This window comes from Takifugu flavidus, chromosome 13 (genome assembly GCF_003711565.1).
Source record: "Takifugu flavidus isolate HTHZ2018 chromosome 13, ASM371156v2, whole genome shotgun sequence".
NCBI lineage: Eukaryota > Metazoa > Chordata > Actinopteri > Tetraodontiformes > Tetraodontidae > Takifugu > Takifugu flavidus.
In genome coordinates, this window is record NC_079532.1 from 7,996,447 (window position 1) to 8,018,654 (window position 22,208).

The 22,208-nt window shown below is 46.3% G+C and overlaps 1 protein-coding gene across 2 annotated transcripts; it reads right to left on the bottom strand.

Annotated features, from left to right (window-relative positions):
• Positions 1 to 130: 130 nt before the first annotated feature.
• On the bottom strand, positions 131 to 22,180 carry poc1b (POC1 centriolar protein B). Of its 2 annotated transcripts, none has more exons than XM_057051357.1 (13): positions 21,723 to 22,180; positions 20,326 to 20,456; positions 19,902 to 19,986; positions 19,582 to 19,753; positions 19,261 to 19,440; positions 19,067 to 19,174; positions 18,738 to 18,853; positions 18,502 to 18,635; positions 18,337 to 18,405; positions 18,029 to 18,181; positions 17,871 to 17,948; positions 805 to 1,056; positions 131 to 474 (listed from the first exon to the last, which is right to left on the bottom strand). In XM_057051357.1, the coding sequence occupies exons 2-13, from the start codon at positions 20,338 to 20,340 to the stop codon at positions 331 to 333; spliced, it is 1,506 nt and encodes a 501-aa protein (XP_056907337.1). In that variant the 5' UTR covers positions 20,341 to 20,456; positions 21,723 to 22,180; the 3' UTR covers positions 131 to 330. The 2 variants fall into 2 exon arrangements, with proteins under 2 accessions (XP_056907337.1, XP_056907338.1); XM_057051358.1 differs by having other exon boundaries at positions 22,006 to 22,179.
• Between the last annotated feature and the right edge of the window lie 28 nt (positions 22,181 to 22,208).

Below are 22,208 nucleotides of genomic sequence, written 5' to 3' on the forward strand. Positions count from 1 at the left end.
TAGGATATTTGTAACCAGGTGAAGTGGAAAGTTGCGTCACTTTTGAGGAAATACTGTATGTATTGATCAGAGGCCGTGACCTTTGACCTTGGACCACTAAACTCTACACTAACACAGTGAGGCAACAGTCTTCATAGTGCAACATCTTTTATTCATTTGAGGCAACATGTAGCACCAACGGGATAAAATTGCATGGACATATGGAACAGTACAAACAGCTGGTATCACAATAAACTTACCCTAACATACACACTCAAGCACGTGCACACACACGCAGGTCATACAGTCTGTTTCGTTTGCTACACCTGTTGGATTTGGTGGGTCTTCAAGTCAACCGGACAGGTGTCCTTCATTCGCCGTCCTCCGCCTCGGTCCCGGCTGTCCTATCTCCTTGATAATTTGGGACTGGTGTTGGAGACACTCCTTGAGCTTGTCCTCTGTCAGCGTGAGACGCTCCTCCAGCACTGAAACTGTCTGGGGGGGGGAGTTGTGGAGGGACAAAGCCTAGTTTTAGTTTTCATGATGCGGTTTAATGTTAAAAAAGACAATACCCTGTTAAAAACCTTTCCTACATACAACATAGACACAGAAGGCAACAATCAAACCACATCTCCTTGTAAAAAATGTAGTTTTCCTTTATTGTTGCAGTTGACAGTGAGAGAAATTTGGATCTTTTCTTTTTATCTACTTTGTTTCCAATAAATGTGACTCGTAACCGGGGGCGATGATCAAAAATCTAACATTTTCTGGGAAGTTCCACCCTGACAGCAGCCTTGATTATTTGGAAGTGAATTAATAACTGACCTGCGTGAGAATATCCAGCTGGCGTACAATGTGCTGCAGAGTTGTGTCCAGACATGGCGGGTAGCTGGACAGATCCTCCTGTTGCTGCTCTTCTGGACTTCCTCTAAAGCCAGCCCCAGTCTGGCTGCTGGCTGTGGCCCCCGACCCACTGGCACCATAGTGTTCCATACATCCTTCCAGTCTTGCACTGCCCACATGATGCCCGTTGGGGCGGTGGTGGCTGTTAGCGCTGTGCGCGGGTGCCGAGTGTGTCTGATGGCGTGAAAGATGAAAGCAAAGAGACAAAGGAAGACTTGAGTTTAGGTGACCGATGGCTTCCATAAGCACCATTCTGATGCACGCCATGGTGTCGTACTTGAAGACGACTGCATTGGTACAGGGCGCAAGAAGTGCGCCAGGGGCGGCTTAAATGTCTGAATAACCTGAATGCTTCGAGACCAAGAGTTCAGCTGGAAGGAGCTGAAGAGTCCCTTTGGAAATGATAAAAGGAGTTTGCCGTGTCAGCAAAAGTCAACGCGCTAAAATGAGCTGAAGCATCAGTCGAGTGCTGGAACCGTCGGAAAAGTTGGTGAAGTGTTCGTTGGTGTCTGGCCAAGTTGACGGCACGGGGGTAAAGTGTCAGCAGAGGTGTAAGTGTCTGCTGCTGAGACGCCGCTTATCATTTTCTATCAGTTCAGACTGGTTTATCTTTAAGAGTGGTGGGAAACAGTGGAGCACAGCCGAGTGCGTACGGACGTGAAGAAGCCTGTAGGCGAAAGAGGAAGTTGTCCAGGTGGAAAAACAGCCAGCTACACTATGGATGTGCTCGGTCCGACCACAGAGACAAGGTCCAGTATAGAGTATGAGGTGCAGTATAGGGTAGAGATCACCACCACCATGTCGGCTGCATCACAAGGTGAGGAAAAACTACATGAGAGGATGGGAGGAGGAAAGGGGAGGGGGGGGGGGCGGCGAGGGGGAGCGGGGCGTCACACATTCCGGGCCTAATGCACGAAGCAATCGATTCCAGGCTGCTTCCTGCGCGCTGTCTTCACTTCAAAGCCGGACTGGGGGCAGGCAGGAGAGCTGGAGGGAGGAGAGGAGCGGGGCATGAAAGACAGGAGGCGGGGGGGGGGGGGGGGGGGGGCTGCTCTTAAATGCTGAGGAGATGTGAACAAAGCCATCAGTGTGTGCATGCTGGTTCTTGCAATCCATGCTCTCAACTCCAGCCCATCCTCCTCCTCCTCCTCCTTCCCGGGCACATCTGGGCAACATCTGCTCGGCCCCTTTAGACCCCATGTCTCTCTAAACCCCCCACTCAGTCAGGAAGTTTGGGTGTAATCAACATTTAACAGGCCGGGTACCCCAGCTGGCCTTGGTGTCAAATCAATGGACACACACGAGCATAATCAGCCAAAACACACACACAAATACACACACACACACCAATAATGATTCCTGTATCAGCAGCTGCAACCTGGAAGAATAATGAGTATAAAAAAGGAAGCTAAATGTGACTCTAGTTTAGTTTTGATGCTTTGTTTTTAAGAAATGATCATTAAAAGCACGGAGGACACTCATTTTTGAACTATTCCATATACTAAATCATCTAGTAAGCCTTAGTAAAGCCACCAAACTTCACTGAGGATTTGCAAAGACAAAGTGGCAGCAGGGCAGGTTGGGACGGACACACTTACAAGGCCCATTTGGGAGATAAAATCATGGCTGCTGAGCTCTGTGCGATGTCAGCAGCCATGGATGAGCGATGGCAGGAATGATGTGATGGTGTGCAGACCTTTCCTATAGCGGCTGACTGGATGCTGAGGCCGGGGGGGGGGAGTAGAACATGCCCATTATAACTGAGATGTTCTATTTCAAAACAAACATCAAAAATAACCGCTCCTTCATTCCAGAATCAAATTAGCCATTTTGATCAAGAACACGATTAGCATGAGCTCCAAAATTAGATTCTCTCTTGTTGGCTCTCCTGGCTGGGAGCTCAGATGTGACCTTTTTGATCATCGCTGAAGGACCCCTCATGTTGTGTGGGCCCTCGTTCAGCATCCCACTCCCACTCTACCGGCAGACACGTGGCCCCTTCAAAGCCAGCTGATATTTCAAACCTAACAACTCCAGTTAATGAGCTGTTCTGTCCCAAAATACATCAAACAAGCCAAAATGGCTGATAAATATTTGGCGCGACGGGCTAAAATTAAAGATGAGCAGCTCAGAAGGGGGCGGCATCAGCTCCCCGCTCGCCCTTCATTTACATGGCCACAATGCAACAAACACAACAAGTGGTACTTAAAGGTAAACGTGTGACCGCGGGATCCTACCAAGTGGCACTTGTGAGTCGACGAGAGGTTCAAAAGATGAATTGAAATGGCTGTCGTGGAGTCTGAAGAACAGCTGTAACTAGGAGATGCAGAGGTGCAGCCACAACAGGAGGGAACCAACACAGAAGCCATCAAGTGTTTTTATTAATCACAGCTTTAGTTTCATGAGGTCAGGAAGGCCAGCGTGCACGAAAACAAGCCACAATTCTACCGCAGCACACTGAGATAAACAAGATCACGTCGGCGCTTTAGAGTCGTTTTCAGAAACCATTTTGGCGAAAAAATAATTTCATTGTTTGATAAAACACCAAAATGTCCGTTAGAGGTGGGAGCGGTGGAGCCATGTGAACCACCGACTGGCAACAATTCACCGGATCCAGAGAACGTGACAGCTTTGGGTGTTCGGTTCCGGTAAACGTCACGTCCGGCGGGATTAACGGCATAATGCAAGTGAGTCAGCCCTCGATATCATAACACCATAAACAGGAAGCGTGATTGTTGTCTGCTTCTCTGTATTGCTGACACGAGTCTGACGGGCCGGATCTTGACCTCTGGCTACTGGACCTCTTTCAGGTTCTGAAAGTTGCTTTACGAAAGCAACTCGAGTTTTCTATCAAGCGCGGAAACACTTTGGATGAAGGATAAGCTGGATTAATGTCATTACCATCAACTCAGACACAGTGAACCCTGAACTCTCCAAATTTGATATATCTGGTGTTCTTAGTTGCTTTAAATAGGCGAGTCTGATTCTGTAAACGGTCCTGTGATGGGAAGAGAACATTTCCTGGTCACAGGATGCCATGTAATGTCATTAATACAGCAGACCCGGCGAAGAGAGGAAATCCTTGTTAAGACACAAAGGAGGCATTAACAGGGCGTGACCTTTCACTTTGATTTCACTTCTGTTTTTACAGACACACACTATGAACACACACGTCCTTCATACAGCAGCAATGCCTCTGTGTCCTAACCATGGTTATGGGGTGGGGGGGGGCTGCAGGAACAGACCTTAGGGAGGTTGCTTGTCCTGTCCTGGGTGTGTTCAGGTGACCAGTCCCCTGCAGAGCATGCAAACATGCCTATGTTGAGGAAATTTAGAGACCGTAATCAACATAATCTGCACTGGAGAAAAGCACATGCAAACTCCACATATCGAGCCTGGAACTGCACCACTTTGCCACTGAACATACTGGCAAATGTCTTGGTTGCCCCCTGGTGGTAGGCTGCCGTATAGGTCACAAATCTATCATCGATACAAAATCAAAATCATAAACAATCTAACCTGTAACACCGAAGCAAAACCTAAATGATGCCATGAGACACAAACCCACTGGAGAACAATCAGCTTGGGTTGTGAAGAACCCTCTATTATTCACCTCAAACGATTCAATCGTGTAAATTCACCACCCAAACTGTACAATAAAGTAAACAGACCTGAGTTCTATGCTTATATTGACCTTACTGGGGGAGAGTCAACATGTTTGTTCCCCATCTATGTTGACGCAGAGCATTTTAATTACCCTGAAGACGGAAGTTTAGTGTGGTATTGTTGAAGGATGTGGGTGAATCACCAATTACAGAGTACACACTGCGACATTTGCCGCATGTTCTAAGCAAAGCATGTAAGGCTGAGCATACCAATTAACCCGTCTGTCCATAAACCCTGGCTGATAAAGTTAAAACACACAGTGTGTCTTCTGCATGCAGAATAAATTGCGATTCTCAAAACCTGCATGATAAAATCCAAACACACACACTGCAGGCTTGTTATCAGGAAGTCAAGTGGCAGGTGTTACCAAGGATCTAAAGGCAACATTTCCTGGCAGTGAGACACAACATTAGCGGACTGGTTCTCCATTCATCTCTGTCAAATCTAATTGTCATGTACCCAGGTGTTCTCTCCACACCCAGGCCTTGGCACACACAACAAACGCACCGTTTGAGGATGTTCCTGCTCACTGCGAACGCACCAAAACAAATGAAGTCTAAAAGGAAGAAAACACCAGGTCACATGAAAGTACACACACACACACACACACACAGCTACAGGCTGTGCGACAACAATAAAACTTGTAATCCCGATCCTGACCCGATGTCAGACATACGTCGATATATATATTTTCTCAAGGTTAAGGCGAGAGATAAGCAGGAAGCTGAACAGTTTCATGTGGTTTGGAGGAAGCAGCTACATCCTCTTTAATTCTCACCCTCCTTCTGCATCCCCCTATCTGCCTGACATCCGCACAGCACTCACCCACACACAGGACAAAAATATCCTGCTCAGGAGAAGAACTGCCATGGAACAGTGTGGGTTCTGGCTGTTTTACACAGACACACAAGCACCGGGAGTGTGAACATGTCAACCAGGGGAAAATAAAAGGCAGCAAAGACTGAAAAACAAAACGAATATGTGTGATAAAGAGGCGATGTCGAAGTAAAGCCGCCGGAAAAGAAGGTTCGGTTCTCTGACACACGGCTCTGTTTGAAACAGCATCTGTTGCAGAAACCTGCAACAGAAACCTGCAACAGATGAGGATGAGTCACCGAGCGCCGCTGCCTTGCTCATAGGGAGACAAACCACATCTGCCCAACTTCCTCAGGTGGCACCTTGACCCATACAGGGATGAAATGACCAAATATACACCCAGCTGTCCTATAATGATCCTTAATGAGCTACAACTCTGACTTTGAAATTCATCAATACGGTGCATTCAAGTGCCTGAACATTTATCAAGACTATTTTTTTTCATGTCAGGTGTTTTTCAGGTCTATATAAATTACTAAACAGATGCAGTCCCTGCAGCTTTAAAGAGGACCAAACCCAGAACAGCCGGTCTTATGAATCCAGTTCTTACCAGACACCTGCCAACAACCAGTTACCCATGTAGAGATCCATCGATGTCTAAAATCAGGTTTGAGTCCCCTTAAGTCTGGTTATATATTTCTAATAAAGATTACTGAGAGCACGGTGAGACAGCCATCCCCCGTGTACGCGTTTCAACGCCGGGCCATTAAATGATTCACCTACAGATGTCGTTGAAACCAGCTTTGTTCGCAGTGAAGTGGATTATTTCTGGGAGCATGGCGCGGCTATTCAACCCTTTCATTTATTGTCTGAAGACGTTCTAAATCCATCCAGCCCTGTTTAAGAGTAATGAGTCATTGATCTCGTCCACTACATTAGCCTTTGTAATCGCCCGGCTCTACATCACCACTGCTAATTAGGCCGGCCGGGTTAGTCTGGATAAGATCGCTCGCTCCGTTTCAGCAGCAGAGGTTGGACCTAATTATTTCATCACATAACTGCTAATTCAGAGACACATGAGGCGATATAGGCGTGTCAGTCGTTAAGAAACGATGCACCTGGAATAAGATCGTGCAGATAGCGAGCAGAGCGACGCTGTGTTTCTGAGGCCATTGTTAAAAACAATGTGCTGCCAGTTTGTGCCTGCGTGTGAAAGAACACTCCACCCGCTTACATAATAACATCATGCGACAGATGAGTCATGGGACACCGGCAGGTTAATCCTGCTCAGACGCTATCGCTTTGTAAAGAGAAATGGAGCTCTGAAGATGAATCGGTTGCATCTAAATGTTCCTGAAACAAAAGCCAGATGAACAGCAGCAGCCACCACGTGCAAACTTCCATTTTGGAAGGCTTTCCTTCTCCTAACCCTAACCCTAACCCTAACCCTAACCCTAACCCTAACTGTGAGCAAATCTCTTTCCTCTGCTTTGATAATCTTCTCGACTTGTACGTTGTGCACAGGCAACCAAAGTTTAACCACAGAGCAGCTCTGTTAAACTGGGTGGATAATTGTCCCGTCAGGTCAGTGAGTATTTGACTGTACTGTTCTCAGTGATTAGAACACATGGATAACTGTGTTTGAACGTTCATGTCAGAGCTGAAAACAAGTCGCTCGTGAAACGTCGAGGTCGCGGCAGTTCGGGGCCAGTGGAAATATACTGGCACGTGTGACACCGTGGCCGTAGAGCATGAGGAAAGGAAGCGATCAACAGGCTATTACCAGACCACCAGGAGTCAGCAAATGAAATTTGGCTGCCTTTGTGTGTCTAAATGTGGCTAATTGATCACTGCGGCAAAGCAGTAGCGGGACAAACTGAACAGGAAGTGAAAGGGACGTGTAATCAGTCCCGTAGATGTTTATCGCAATCAAAATGCAAACTTTGAAATGCCACACAAAGGTAAATGGACATTATTTGGCTAATCTTTGACCTGGAATATGAAGCTATCAACCCACGGTGCGAACTAAATTTATTACCTCCCGAAATCAAAATGAATGAGCCAAACAGCAAAGCGGAGTGAATTATAGCTGCTGTTAAATACAGAACGAGATGAATTCGGGTCAACACAAGACCCAGGTGATAAATAAAGAGGAACAAGGACATGGTCGAGGTGGCACCAGCATTTTTTTCTGACGATATCACTCTGCAAACACTTGCAGAGCAAACAGGCACATATCCGGAGCCCCGGTGGACGCAGACATCAGTGTAAACTCACACATGGCCACACCTATGCAAATACACCCACACTAGACAGAGCACAAGCACCTTTGTCCTGTGAACAGGGCTGCACACACATGGCTACAGCCACAATAGTGAAATCACCATTATCCCGGTAATCCACTGATCCTGGGAGAACTGTCCGAGTGGACTCAGATGTTAACCTTCAGACATTCATCAGTGTGTTTTGTGTGTGGCTGTTGACGAACAGATGGGCAGCACCCATCCTTCCTAATGCTGCATTTATCTTAACTGCAGCTTATCAAGCGGCCTGTAGCAGATGTCTGTGGTGTGGATGTGCCTCCTGTCACAGGTTTATGTAATATAAGCTGCTGACAGGGGAGAAGCGGAACAAACACAGTCGCCAAAGTTTCCTCCGTACAAACCAGCTCATATATTGTGGCTGTTTTGGTTGCTATGCCAACAGCATGAATCAAGGAAGCCGAAGGACAAACGATAGAATAACATTTATCAGACTTTTCTTCAAACTCTGAATGCGGATGAGTTGTCCTGGACTGATCAAACTTTACAAATGGAGAACTTCCAAATCCGACGAGAGCTTAAAAACATTCCCCCTAATTTTCTGTCTAATTCAGACGTCATCGCGCTGACTGATCTTATTATTTTACAGGACAGCACATACATGAAGGCCTTTTAAGGATATTTAAGCGGAGGGTTGCAGCCGAGGGGGATTTCTGCCTGCATTTTATTCAAATGGGTTCACACATGGATAACAGTCACGCCAGCTAAGGCTGACATTACTGACCCGAGGTGAACAGGTAAAACAGATTCATGTACGGTTTTAAACCGCACCCATTTAATAATGCAGAACAGAAACCAAGTATTTAGCTCATTCACCCATATGCTGGGAAACCTTTTTGGGACTTTTCCCTGCTCTTTCAATTCCTCTTTGTCCATTTTTTATATCACGGATCAGCGCCGCTTCCTCTTCTTCTGGCACTCCCTCTCCTCTCTCTGCACGTCCACTTCTGCCTGTGCTACGTGCGCGGTGGCAGTGCCACTTTCCTGCATCTGTGCAAACTCCCATGAACGTTGACACGACTCTGTGGACTGATTCCAAACCTTTTAGGATCCAAAAGACCCTGAATATGAAGCATTGGGATATCCCCGACCCTGAAATAAAGGTCTGGATGGTTCAGCTTTATTCGGAGACTTTACTTTTTACCAATGATAAATGTAAACATTAGAAGAAAAACCTCAGCCTAACTTGAGCGCAGAGCTATGATAATTGTGTGGAGCAAATAGTTGAGTTTTCAGGAATAAAACCTCTTTTATTTAAGAGGAAATGAGGCTTTTGCTAAGTAGTTCAATTACTCGTGTCCCAACTAGAAGTTTTTCTTCACGTTCTTTCCCACCAAAGTCTCAAGTGACGGGGACTCTTGACAGTGAGGTGAATGAGCGTCATTGTGGCTTTCTGTGGGATTAGCCCATTTTAAAGCCCCTTAGTAAGATTTACCCACATTATTCACATTTTAATGGATGTTCCCACCCACATATGCTCATGCTGGCAGAAAAAAAAATGAAATAAGGCAGGAGGATTAATTCATGGGTAGAGATTTCAAGTTTGGATGACCTCACTCAAGCATAAATATTGTTCTGAAATAATAGTATTAAGATTATTGACATTTATTGACAGTTATAGTTTTTTATAGTTTTATATTTATATTGTTATATTCATATTCTATTTTTAATTTATTCTATTTTATTTTATTTCTTATTTTCTTATATTCTATTATCTTTAATAGGTTTGATGGGGGGAATGGTGGTGGGAAATTTTGTAGATGCTGTAGATCTTTGGAGATGCTAATTTCCCTGGTGGACACCCCCTAAAGGGATCAATAAAGTTATCTTGAATCTTGAATCTTGAATTACTGAAATATGAAGCACAACATCTACAAATCAGAGAATTTGGTAGTTCCCAGTCTCAACACATTAAGATGACTGCACACTGCTGCTGTTTGTCGAACGTGTGAGGAGGGTGTTGGTGACCCTGGGCAGGATGAAATCTGGAAGTCTCTGAACAGAATTTGCTTTAATAAAGTGTTGAGTAAAATTTAGGAATTTACTGTGAAAGGTGTGAGGACAATGAGGTGGTTTCTCTCACAGGCTGCCAAAATGATGGAATAAAAACCTGAACATGCCGAAGGACATCCCAGCCCATCTGCAAACACAACCGGACATCAAATATTCCGATTGATTTTTTCAAATAAGAGTTCAGATACCCTGCCGACGTCCCAGCATGTCTGCTCGCATTTTTTTTCAATTCTTTTTTATAATGGCCCAATGAAATGTTAGGCTTGTTTACCGAAATGTCAACAGCAACTGCTAGCATGTGGCTAAATGAATGACGTGTGATTGATCCAGACGGCCTCTCAGACAGGAAGCAGCCCACACTGCCACCGCTGTGCGAGCATCACAGGGAAGAGGCACTGAAGGAGGGCACTGGGTGAGTGTGGCGGCCGGGTGCTGCTTGATTGGCAGCTGCAACAGTGGGGGCTTAGTGGCCATGCTGCGCCTTTGCCCTTTACAGCACAAGCAGGAGGGCACACAAAGAGCAGCCCCGGGCCCTGGCAGCCGCAGGTGGCCTTTGTGGCCCGTCATCATGGGTTCTGTAGCACCGAGCTACCCCCAGCACATTATCAGAGCCAAACACCATCAGGGTCATCAGTCTGTGTGTGCTCCTTTGTGTACGTCTTCACAGCTGAGTACACATGCATGTCTTCTTACGCAAAAGCTCACTGCGTGGAAAAAAAGTCTGCTCCTCCAAATCAGCCCGGGAAGGTTCCATACGTGCGATGATATAGGAAGATGTGCTGGCTCAAAAAACCCTGGAATAAACACAATGTGCACCTTGACCAGGGGCACTGGGGCGTTTAGCTTCGGCGGAAGCACAAAAGAAACATAAAGGGAAGCCTTCAAGACGGCAGAAGTGAGGAGGAAGACTCGGGAAGAAGCCGATATTTTTAACAGTGGAGCCATTCATGTCAAGCCCACTGTACCACCTCCACAAGGACCCTGGGACGAAGGTCTGACAAGATCTTCAAGCCCACTCTGTAATGTAACAGGTGTATCAACAGCAAGTGTTTCCTCTTGGACGTTTTAGAAAGAAATTTATCAAAAGTCCTGCTGTTCCAGTCGGTATACAGTAAAGTTTGGGTGGGGGGGGGCATGTGAAGATGGAGACAGGAAGCAGAGAATAAAGAGGCTGTGTACTGTGAGAGCGGGGGATTCAGGACTTTGGGAGTGATGACTGAGATGTATTGTTCGAGTATTGAGGTGTGTCTGTGACGAATCCAACTCATATTTAGCACGTCTCAATTAGAAACCTTCGTCATATCAGCTCGTTACAAACTGCTTGTGTACATTATGCCAGAAATATTCACCAAACTGCTCCCAAATATTGAAAGCATTTCTTTTATTTGGCTGGATAGCATTAGAAGCTACAGAAACAATACAAGTCTGGCAGCGGATGAAATCAAACTGACATTTTTCTAACATCACAGCATCCTCTATTGTTTAGAAATTGCACCTCTAATGAAAACTAATTACTGGGTTCTTCCTGGCAGTCAATTCAGACCAAGACCAGTGAAGTGGTGGAGCTGATTGGGAGCAGCTAAAGGACATTCTAAGAATAACTGATTGAGGAGGGAGAGAAATGATTTCCTTTAATTAGGCTCACTTAATTGTTGAAAATAGCTGCTCACTATGGGACCTGAAGCCCAAAGGTGGCATGTGGACAGAGAACTGTGCAGTTCAGTCAGGATAGTTGTACACAGTGGTTTAATAATGGATCCAATTAAATCTCACGTGCTAGATTAGATACGACGAAGGCAGAAATGAGTCCAGAAGAATTCACTGCTGCTGAGTTCCTTCTCCAAATATTCACATTCAAGGAAAAGTATAGATACAAAAAGGAAAGCAACCCTGATTGACTTTGCAAAATAAGGTACATGAAAATGACTCTAACACATTAACACAAATATAAACCTTTAGTGGCACCTCAAAAAAAAAAAAGATTACTCTCACAGGAAATTGCTAAGACAGGCAGGAGTCCATAAGGGAGATTAGATTGAGCTGCAATGCCGCACAAATGCCCGTTAATCAGATTTAGCACTTAGGCTAATACCAAAAGGACTGCAAAGCACCTGTGGGAAACTCATTCACTAATGAGAACAACCCCACTGCGAACTGCTAATTGTTCTACTGTAAAACAATGCAAGCTTGAGGCTCGCCCTGATCCCCCTCTCAGACGACGCTGTTCCCACACATACCAGGCTCACAGCCACCAAACCAGGTAAGCGCCTTAGGAACCACAGCTTTTTGGCACCCACGGTGCATTATTTTCATACCAAAGCTTTATCAAAAATAAGACTTCAGATCACAAAGCTCTCAGAGAAACCCAGAAAACAAATAAAATATACTAATTTTTTGGAAAAAACTGCTATTTGACAATGAGCGACTAACATATAATCAGCGGTGTAACGTCTTGTCGGGCCGTGACCGTGTATGGAACAGATATGAAGAGTCAAGAGGCCCAATGAAGCTGCAGGGAAGGACGAGCAGATAGAGTAAAGAGATACACAGGAAATTGAGCTGATTCGATTTTTAAAGAAAGAAAGAGGAGACATCAAACAATAAAAGCCCATTAAAGCCATCAATCCGGGCGGCTGTGGTCAGAGGTGGGGGTTCAGTTATCTGTCTCTGGGGAGCAGAGAGATAAATGACTTGCTAACAGGTGGACTGTGAGCTTAGCATGCAGAGGGAGGCAGCAGGAGGGGGTGGGATCTAACCTGGGACCGAGGCAGTGTTGGATTACAGCTGCACCTCCGGAAAGAAACTACAAACCCGTGACTTTCTCAAATCGCAGGAAATGGATTTGTTTTCCCAGCACTTTCCCTAATCCCTCTTCACAGGCACACAGATGGCTGCACGAGGATTCACGCACACAGCAACATGCAGCCTGGGTCCAACCTTCTTGGTGATAAATGCACAACACTTTTGATGCCAAATGCACGGTTCTGTGCGCGTCTGACCTGCAGCCAATTGTTCAGGGTCCGCAGGTCTCAATGGGAGAAAACAGAAGGAAAACAAAAAAGAAAGCGGCAAAATCGATAGCATTTTCCTTTGGCTAGCCTGGAGCAGCTATCCGAGGGAAAGACTGGCCAGTAATAGAGCCGTGAGGCGTCTCGTCTGCCTCCACAGTTCACCAGGCTGCATCCTCTGCCTCCACTCAGAGAGAAAATAGCAGCGGCGCGCAGCACTGCCAGATATCGAGGTGGCCTGTTCAACCCCGATGAACACACACCAGCGCTCTTTGGACGTGCACGGTGCATTTGGAAAAGCCTCACCATGAGTATCTATCCTACATCACATATTAAACACGTGCAAACCTTTTAAGAAAATGCCAGAGTCGTTTGAACGTCTGTTTTTAACCGTCCTTCAGGTATTTAGCCTGGATGCTAACGACGCTCCAATAATGCATCTCAGCAACAATCAAAAACAGTTTTCATCTCTAATCTCAGCCTCCTCTTCAAGGCAAGGATGAGGCCCAAAAAGAGGAAGAAGCACATCAGCGGTTGCCTTTCAGGCGTCCCCACCACCTGTAATACCAGGCTATTTTTAGCATCCTGCATGGACTCTCAAATGTTCCCAATAGATGCTCCCGAGGACGGAATGCTGAAGGATGATGCAGGCGACGTGGATGGAAGGAAGACCTTAAACAGAATATGTAAAATCTTTAATTGGGGACTAGGAAAGTCACGCAGCCCTCAGGTTAGTTACCAAGATTGCACAACAATGAAAGTAAAGACAAGAATGGCAGAGGAAGTGAAATCAAAGAAAGGGGAAGACCTAAAGAGTTGAAGAGGGGAAGGACGGGTGGGAACCTGAAGAGAGACTCCTCTTGAATTAGTCATCAGGCTTGCCCCCCTCCTGTATTTTTGATGAGGAAGATCAGGTTGTTGGAGGCTTGCACGCCAGCTCCGAGGAGTTGTGGAGGAAGCGTGATGCGTTCAGGGACCTGAGCAGCTTCCCTGGACAGGGTCCAGCTCTGACTCCACTATTAACACGTGTTACTCACTATTCTAATCACAACTACTGCTCATAATAACGTATCCGCATAATACATCTCGATATGATTAAAGCCGATTTTGACCTCAACTGTGGTTGGGGACAGGCTGATCGTAGACGATTACGGATTATCACGATTACGATCCCAAACCGTTCTGGACCCGGGAACATCGAACCAAGGAACACCCGGGAAAAGTGCATCTGTGTGGAGGTGTAACATAATCACCTGAAATCACAGCCCTTAGAAGCAATTAGAGCGCAGGTCCCCTTTAGGTCTTAAAGCTGCCTACGTGCACGCTCGGTGGCCAACAGAATGAGCTAAGAGGCGACAACGGGCCTCTCACCTTACCAGAACTACTCGCTTACAGCTGACGTAATGTCGTAGCGTGTTGGAAGACGCCGTCTCTTTCAGAGGGCTAAACGAGAACGAGATCCCTGTTAGACTGCACACAGATGTGTGTCTCAGTCCTCAGTAGTGTGTGTCTGCGTGTGTGCGTTTGTGTGTAGACATGTGTGTGAGGGTGTTATGCTTCCTCTTGTCCTGGTGGAAAGTGAACCCCCTGAAGCTGTTTCTATCTTTAGCTTGTTTCCGTCTTGTCACTTGCGTTTTCCTCTGCAGCACTTAAATCTGGTATCTGAACCTCCAGCCGCTCCAAAGTGCAGCGCACGGCGCTCCAGCAGGGAGTCCTGGACCAGTTCATGCATTGGCCAGATATATTTACTGCTGATGGATGCACCAGCATGGAATGACAATAACAGCTGCCCAAGATGAACTCGCACATAATGAACATTAGAAATCCAATCAAAAAGGAGTCAGAGCCAAAAATCCATTCTGGCTGAAATAGCAGCACATTGGGACACATAGGAAGCTAAACCCAGCCATAACTCCTTAATAACGCCTTTAACACCTCCTGTAGGCACACAGATGTACACTGATGTATCGGAATTCTTTACTGAAGGAGATTCTTGACCTATATCTGGCTTCTAACTTGCAGCTTAAACTTTACTGTTGCACAACAAACCTAACTATTAATGTGCTCTGGCCTAGTTTTTTTAAATTGTGATTCTTTCTTTCATAACGGAGATCACATCTGTTGGTTTGACACTTGCTGTTATCACCTTCTCTGTACTGCTATAAGAAGAAATGAACACACACGACCAGGAAAGGTGCGTCTTTTAATTAACACGCTATTTTCTACGGAGCTTTTTGAGAACCTGGGTAAAGCTGTGCTAAAGGCGTAAACGACAGGGCAGAGCGATGACTTGAAAATGGAGAAAACCTTGGGCTTTTGTCGGCGCTACAACAACCTTTTCGATTGACAACAGAGTCGTGCCTCTATGTCGCTGCAGAGCTTGAGGCGGTGAGAAAGAGGGGAGGCACAGGGTCGCGCAAACATCGGTGATTTCAAGCTGCCGCTCACATTGCTAAACTTGTTAAAGATGAGTGTTAAAGCTGTCTTACGAATCTAATTAAATAAGATTTCACGAGGAGTGGCTTTCACACCTCGAGGGAAATGAATTTCAATCTAATTAGAGACATTTAAACACATGTAAATCACTCCGAGCAGATGGCGGTTTGGTGCCAACGGTCAATCGCTGCGTTGGAAACGAGGGTCGGCGTGAAAACAGGAAGATCCCCAGCTGACGGCCCACGCAGCCACTCCGGGCCGTCCCCGTCGCCCGAGCCTCCCCTCCGTTTGTGCCTCTACGCACGGACCCATCGGGAGTAATGGAGGGGAAACACAGAAGCACGCGGAAAGGAAAACACTGCGAAGGCGTCAATGGGAGTGAAGGGAGCGGAGCAGAGGAGCGCTGACGGAAATGAGAGCTGACAGGAGGAGTAACACCGGGGGCTCCCTGCTCCCGGTCCTCCTCAACAGGAATGACCCTCCCACACATTGGGCCCAGGATCCACTGAGTCATGAACGCACGCAACTAGACCCTCACGCGCATACAGGGGCGTCTACACACACGCGCGCCGGGCTAATTCTCATGCCCCCCCGACACGTGCACACAAAGCACCTCATGCAAATTCACTGCCTGACATATAAACACACAACTGTGTTGGATGTGCTTCAAAGAGTGGCTCAGTTGCACATGTCACATTTGGAATAACCATAACAGAAGGGCTATTTTGGGGTAAAACTGATGATTATGGAGTAACTGTGTGTGACACCGGGGTGCTGCGAGTTACCAGAGGAGTTAAACAGGCAGGCAGAGCTCAAACAAGTCTATTATTAGCACTGCGCTCGCTGCTACATGGTTGATGCCCCCAGGGGCAAGGCAGCTAGCACGTGGATTCTTCCTCTCCCGGCTCCCTACCCATTTGTCTGCTCTGGAAGCGCACGGGCCTCCCCATTCATGCACATTCTGACAACTCATGCGGATGACAAACGAGCGAGCAAGAAACAGGTAGAAACCAGAGAGAGGCGAAGCCAAATTCACAAAAACCTGGAAAGATGTCAGACAAAAACACTCCCAGGGGTCAGATAAATAGATCCAGGATGATGACAGGATACATTCCACAAACTTTCCAGAGATCTGTTATCGTCTTTCCATATCATTCGTTATTACAGGTACCTTATTACTCAGTGCGTGACGGATTTTACCAGGAATGGGGGCATTACCAGGTGAAAGCTTCAACCTGCAGGTCACTCCACTAAGCTGACAACATGCCTCATTATATTATTCTTAGAATAACAGAGTAGATGACCTCACTCATTTCCTCCTTTAATAAAATCATTGTGTCGCTCCATCTGCCCCAGAGGGTTTGGGGCAAACTGACAACTCAGAATGTTATAAAAAAAAGTGTCAGATACTTTGTGGTCTGACCGCTGGAAAGGGTCACAGATCATTTCGTTCCGTCCACTGAGTGGCGGGAACTGGTCAGGGACTGTCCCTTCTTCTGTCCTTTTATCTACCCACGGGCCAGAACAGACGTCATGAATGGCTGCTCTGGATACTTGAAGAAGCACACTTATCTGACTTGGCCATCCTGACTCTACATGACTTCCACTTGGCTTGCTCCATTCATGCCTTCCCTCCCACACAGCGGCCAACGGCAGGAAGGGAGACACAGGCAAGGAGGCCGGAGAAACACGACTGCTGTTGCAAAAGGTGCCGTTGTTCCCAAAGACGGGGACAGAGCGGAGCAGCAAATGTCTTCCGGTTGTTTGGTTGTTGGGACAAGTGTCAGCGGCTGTTCGTTTTATGGAGGAATCTGATTTCCATGATGTGGGTTGAGAAGAATGTCACGCTCGCTACTGTAACGCGGCTCAACTGTAGCTCCGAGGAAACTAAAGTGAAACGCCAGGAACGCTTTGTCATAGCAGCAGATTACCTATTTCACCATGCAACCTTACGACTGAATGAGTTCCTGTGTGCGTTGGTTTACTAATGCCAAAAAAAAACCTGCCAGTATGTCAGGCTTCCATCCATTTATCCAGGATCAGCATTTGCGGACTAAGAGGATAGCAAGCGCTAATTCAGATGTAGGATTTTAACATCTCGACGTGCAGCCGTGAACCTCTTCCTCGGGTTCAAGGTCAGGTCAGCGCGCGCCCACCCAACATGGGCCTTCAACAATAACAATATAGAACCGACGTAAAGCACAAGACAAAAAAGAGAAATCTGTGACTGCAAATACTCAGACGGCACTAATCAAAGGCCAGCGCGGGTTCAAATAGCAGTATTTCACATTGGAATCTAGAAACATGTTCAAGGACAAGTGTTGGATAGGAATCTTCCATCACGACTCACAAACGACACTCCTGCTCATCATCTGCAGAGGGTAAACACACTGAATGCATTGAATCATTGGCCAGTATTTGGGCTTGTGTGTGCTTTAAAGGTTTGTGAAAACGTGACACGTGTGATTGTGTCCGCATCTATTAGACAAGCTATAGCTTAACATTTTATGAATAAGATACTTGAAACAACGCCATGCTGCAGTACAATAATATCATTCTGAAAAGAGCGCGTGCGGTCATTTATGATGCAGCAGGAGGGCGAACACTGGCCTGCACTGCCATCTAGTGGCCACACACGCACATAGCGTCTGGCACGTTTCACTGGATTCAGATTCAGTGTGATGGAAAAACAGTGACCATTGAAGCAACATGTATGATGGCAGCTTACCGTGACGCTGCGGGCTGTTTGGTCCAACTCGATGATCTGCGGATCGCTGGACCTCGTATCCGAAACTTGAGGAATGATCTGCGGAGAGAAAGGGCAGTCGCGTTCAGCTGCAGCCACCTTAATTATTCATCTGTCGTTACAGCCTTGGTTTAACTGACCTGAATCTCTGTGGGCAGCGGATGGTGAAGGTGGGGCGCTCTGGGGTGGATGTCGCTCACATGAGGTGGAGGGTCAACGGTGGCCCTGTGGCTGTGCTGCTGCAGAACACTGAGGTAGGGCTTCGTGTCAAAGTTTGTCCTCCACATCAGCACCTGTGTTTATGAGGCAAAACGTTGCAGTAACCACTGAAAAATTGAAACTGTTTTTGATCGATTCAACACGAAGACCAAAGGATAAAGACGGTGTTCAGAAATGGACTGAAAACATGCGTGCGATCATTGAGTTCAGGGGCCACAACGGCACAAACCTGAGCGTCAGCTCCTCCTGAGGAGAAGAGATCTCCACCCCTGGAAAAGGCAACTGTGAATACAGGACCCTGAAACACAGAAGCGAGCATGAACCAAACCCCACAAGTACCAGCTCCGGCCCAAAGACCGCGTGTCGTCTGTGACGATCAAAGCGACGGTGTCACCTTGTGGCCATGGAGAGTGTACATAAGGCGTCCCTCCAGCAGGTCCAGTATCTTCACTGTGCTGTCACTGGAACCAGTGATCATGAAGTTGCTGGACGGGTGAAAGGAGAAGCTGTTGACTGCTGCTCTGTGGACTGTTTCACACGGTACACACAAGGCACAAATTCTCTCGTCAGGTGTCTACGATTTGAAAGCCACTGAATTAAAAGGATTAAACATTTAACAACTCGACGTGCCTTGGTAGTGCTGAATCAGCTTGTTGGTGCGAAGGTCCCAGATCCTCAACGAGCTGTCAGATCCCGAGGACGCGATGCAGGTGCCGCTGGGGTTGAAGTCGACAGATGTTGCTGATCTGCGAGAGCAACAGTGTAGAATCAGCCAGCTGTGGACAGGATGCGCAACAGCGCCATCTATGGGAGACGCAACGCCTCAACTGAAGGATCGACATTAACAGAAGCACGCGTTGGTGTTTACCTCTAAAGATTCTTAAGTTGTCAGCACAAAAACCTTTCAGCGATATTTAAGAGACGGAAACACAGCTAGCGTCAGCTCACTTTGGACTCACCCCCCGTAGTCAGTGAAACAGTTGATGCAGTGCTTTGATGACGTGTCCCACAACCTGACAGTGCGGTCATCTCCGCAGGAAGCTATGAGACGTGCGTCTGGAGAAAACCTGCCAAGAGGAGGAGCTCATCTCAGTCACAAACCTCTCTCGCCCGTCTCCTCGGATATTTCAGGGCGTAGATCTGGAGTAACCACCTGGCACAGCACACCCAGTTGGTGTGCTGGTTGAGGGAGTACAGGAAACAGTGGCGGGGAACGCTCCACACTTTGACGGACTTGTCGTCAGAGGCCGTCGCCAGTCTCTGGCCGTCATGGGAGAAAGCAACACTTCGCACAGCAGCGGTATGAGCTTTGATGACCTTTGACTCTCCTTTTCTACGATGCACAGACACATATCACAGCATCAAAGACAAGTGGAAAGCAGACCTCTTCACCTGGCTCGGCAGCCTCCTTCTTTACTCTCCATAGTTTTATTTTGAAGCATACTACTAAACAAGGCCATGCAAGGATGCTTACATGGTTGGTTTCCATAGTCGCACGGTTCTGTCTTTGGATGAAGTGGCCACCAGGTTACCAGAGGGGGAAAAATGCACCCCAGTGATGATGTCCTGATGACCGACAAAGCGGAAAGCTCTGGCCTTTGAGGCCAAATTCCAAATCATCAGGGTCTTATCCATCGATCCTGATGCTAGAGATGAAAATGGAAGTGAGGCGTGTAATGCACTTAAAATTAACATAAGAAATAGAAGAAAAATTCATTTTAAATCTTTATCTCTGTTGAGACAATGTTCCAATCTGGCTGCACGGCAAAGGTCAAAGGTCAAGCAGGAATTTACCCAGTTGCTTGTGGTTCGGGCAGAAGTCTGTGCAGGTGACGGCATCTTTATGCCCCTTCAGGTGTCTCTCTAGGCTCGGGTCTTCCTGCAACGGGAGGACAAGTGGCCATATTCAAAGACACATTTTTGTTGTTAAAGCTAAAACTTTATTTGAACTGATTCGGGTTGACAAACTTTTCACTCTCCTTGTTAGTCAAGGCACAACGCTACGAAGCCCTAACGATGACAAAGATGACAGTGAGAATTGTTTTAACCAAAATGCGAGTTTATTGTGTATGAACCATTTAAGGAACAAATGTCTGCTTGAAGCAACTACGGAGGAAATCCTCTTAGCAGAGGCGCAGCTAGCGAAGTGCCCTTATTTGCTGCAACTGTCAGTCTGCGGTCTCACATCTAACCCCAGCAGCTACACAAGTGGACTTACCAACACAGACGCCATTGCCGACACGTTTATAAGACACAATTTGCCAAGAGAATGTTGTGCTGTGCGTTGCCGAGCATTATTTAACCTCCATGGGTGTTAAAGATTCCGCCTTTCGGAGCCCCAGACCTGACCTGTCGAGCACAGATAATGTTCGAGGTTGGAAGGATTGAGGCGGCAGATTGTGGACTTGGACTCTATAAACACATTAACAAAGAATCCAATAGGGTTTAAAGGTACTTATTCACAACTCTGTTGGACTCTGCATTCAGGGTTACTACAGGGTTAGGGTCTGTGGCAGCGGTATTGATACTTTAAAGTAATAGGGAAAGTTGTTTTATGATAAAATCCCCCATGGCCTTTGATCCTGGGGAGATCACATTTCATTTTTGGCACTTCAAAGTACATTTTTGAAAAAGAAATACATACAGCAAAGACAATCCAACTGGCATTATTCACTTTTCTTGAAGCAGTACATTGAATGTTGTCTGAATGTGAAACTGGAATGCAGATTTTTGACAAACGTTCGATGACCAGAACTGATGAACACAGTTTTGGAGCCTTGAACCTTGAATTAATATCAGCTAATTATGAGCAATGCTAATATCCAAACATATTTAGATGACGATCGCTGCAAATCTTGTCATAGCACGGTGCATTTTTCGCTGCTAGGCAACGGCATGTGTTTGGGCCGTAGTTTGATCATTGAAGATACAATTTGGCATTTTATCTTTAAAAGGTGAAAGGAGCTTTGATTGAAAGCAACAGTCACACTGTATTACATTACAACTGTCTTTTTTATTGTATCGATCCAACTTGAACCACAGCCACAATGGAAAGGAACACAAAATATGTGAGGGTGAGTTATTGACAAGAGAAGACACTTGATTCTGTGCGTCTGCGTGCAACTCTGTGCAGTAGGATGAACATAACATTTAAAAATAGTTATCTATCTGCTAAAATGCAGGCAGGGACAGTAAACTGTATCATCATACAAAGTTCATGAATTACTGGTGATACATTCTGTGACACTTGTCTTGTAATTTGAATTCTGTCAAAATTTTGCTGTTTCCCGGCCTGCATCGTTAAATGCATGCCATAACTTTTTGTACATATGCAATTTCCGAGAAATTGCTATTTTTCCGTGACTTTGTCCCATAGAGCTGAAAGGGAAAGGCCTCGGCAAGGTCACACATTTTGACCCCAGGGCTCACAGGTGCACCATTCTTTCACCTAAAAACGCCATTCAAACTCTAAAATGTAGCTGTTTTGAGTCAGACACTGCTGACAGGTGACCACTGAATTCTTTGGGAGAGTGTGTGTGTGTGGGGGGGGGGGGGGGGGGGGGGGGGTGGTGGCAATCAAGTGTATCTTGATCTTGCAATCAAAAGTGTACTTACCAAAACAGACACCATTGCTGACATGTTACAAGACACAATTTATCAAGGGAAAGTTGTGCTGTGCGTTGCCGAGCATTGTTTAACTTGCACGGGTGTCAAAAGTCCTGCTTCAGACCTGAGCTGTCGAGCACAGATAACATGGTACAACGTTCGAAATGTTCTCAGTAAACGTTTCATTTCATGCTCTTCACAAAATAGGAAGCTTTATATACAACTAATTAGACACGGCAAGACGATCCAATACGTTTTTTTCCCCCTTGAAGTAGTAAATCGAAATACTGACCGCCGTCAAGACTGAACGTGAAACAGTCAGAACATAGACGTTTGACACACCGTTGGAGACCGGAAGCGATTAATCTTGTTTTGGAGCTCAGAGTGTTATGTCTACGGCACTGTAATATCAGTGAATCCCTCAAGACACTAATATCTGTGTTTTTAGATTATCATTTAGATGTTTATCAATGCAGCAAATCACGTCAATGGACG

Excerpts from the sequence above, each read along its gene's own strand:
- poc1b (XM_057051357.1), bottom strand. Across the intron at positions 18,406-18,501 it reads ACACTCTCCATGGCCACAAG|GGTCCTGTATTCACAGTTGC; the intron begins GTGACACCGTCG and ends TCTGTGTTTCAG. Across the intron at positions 1,057-17,870 it reads AAACAGCCCGCAGCGTCACG|ACACACTCGGCACCCGCGCA; the intron begins GTAAGCTGCCAT and ends TCACGCCATCAG.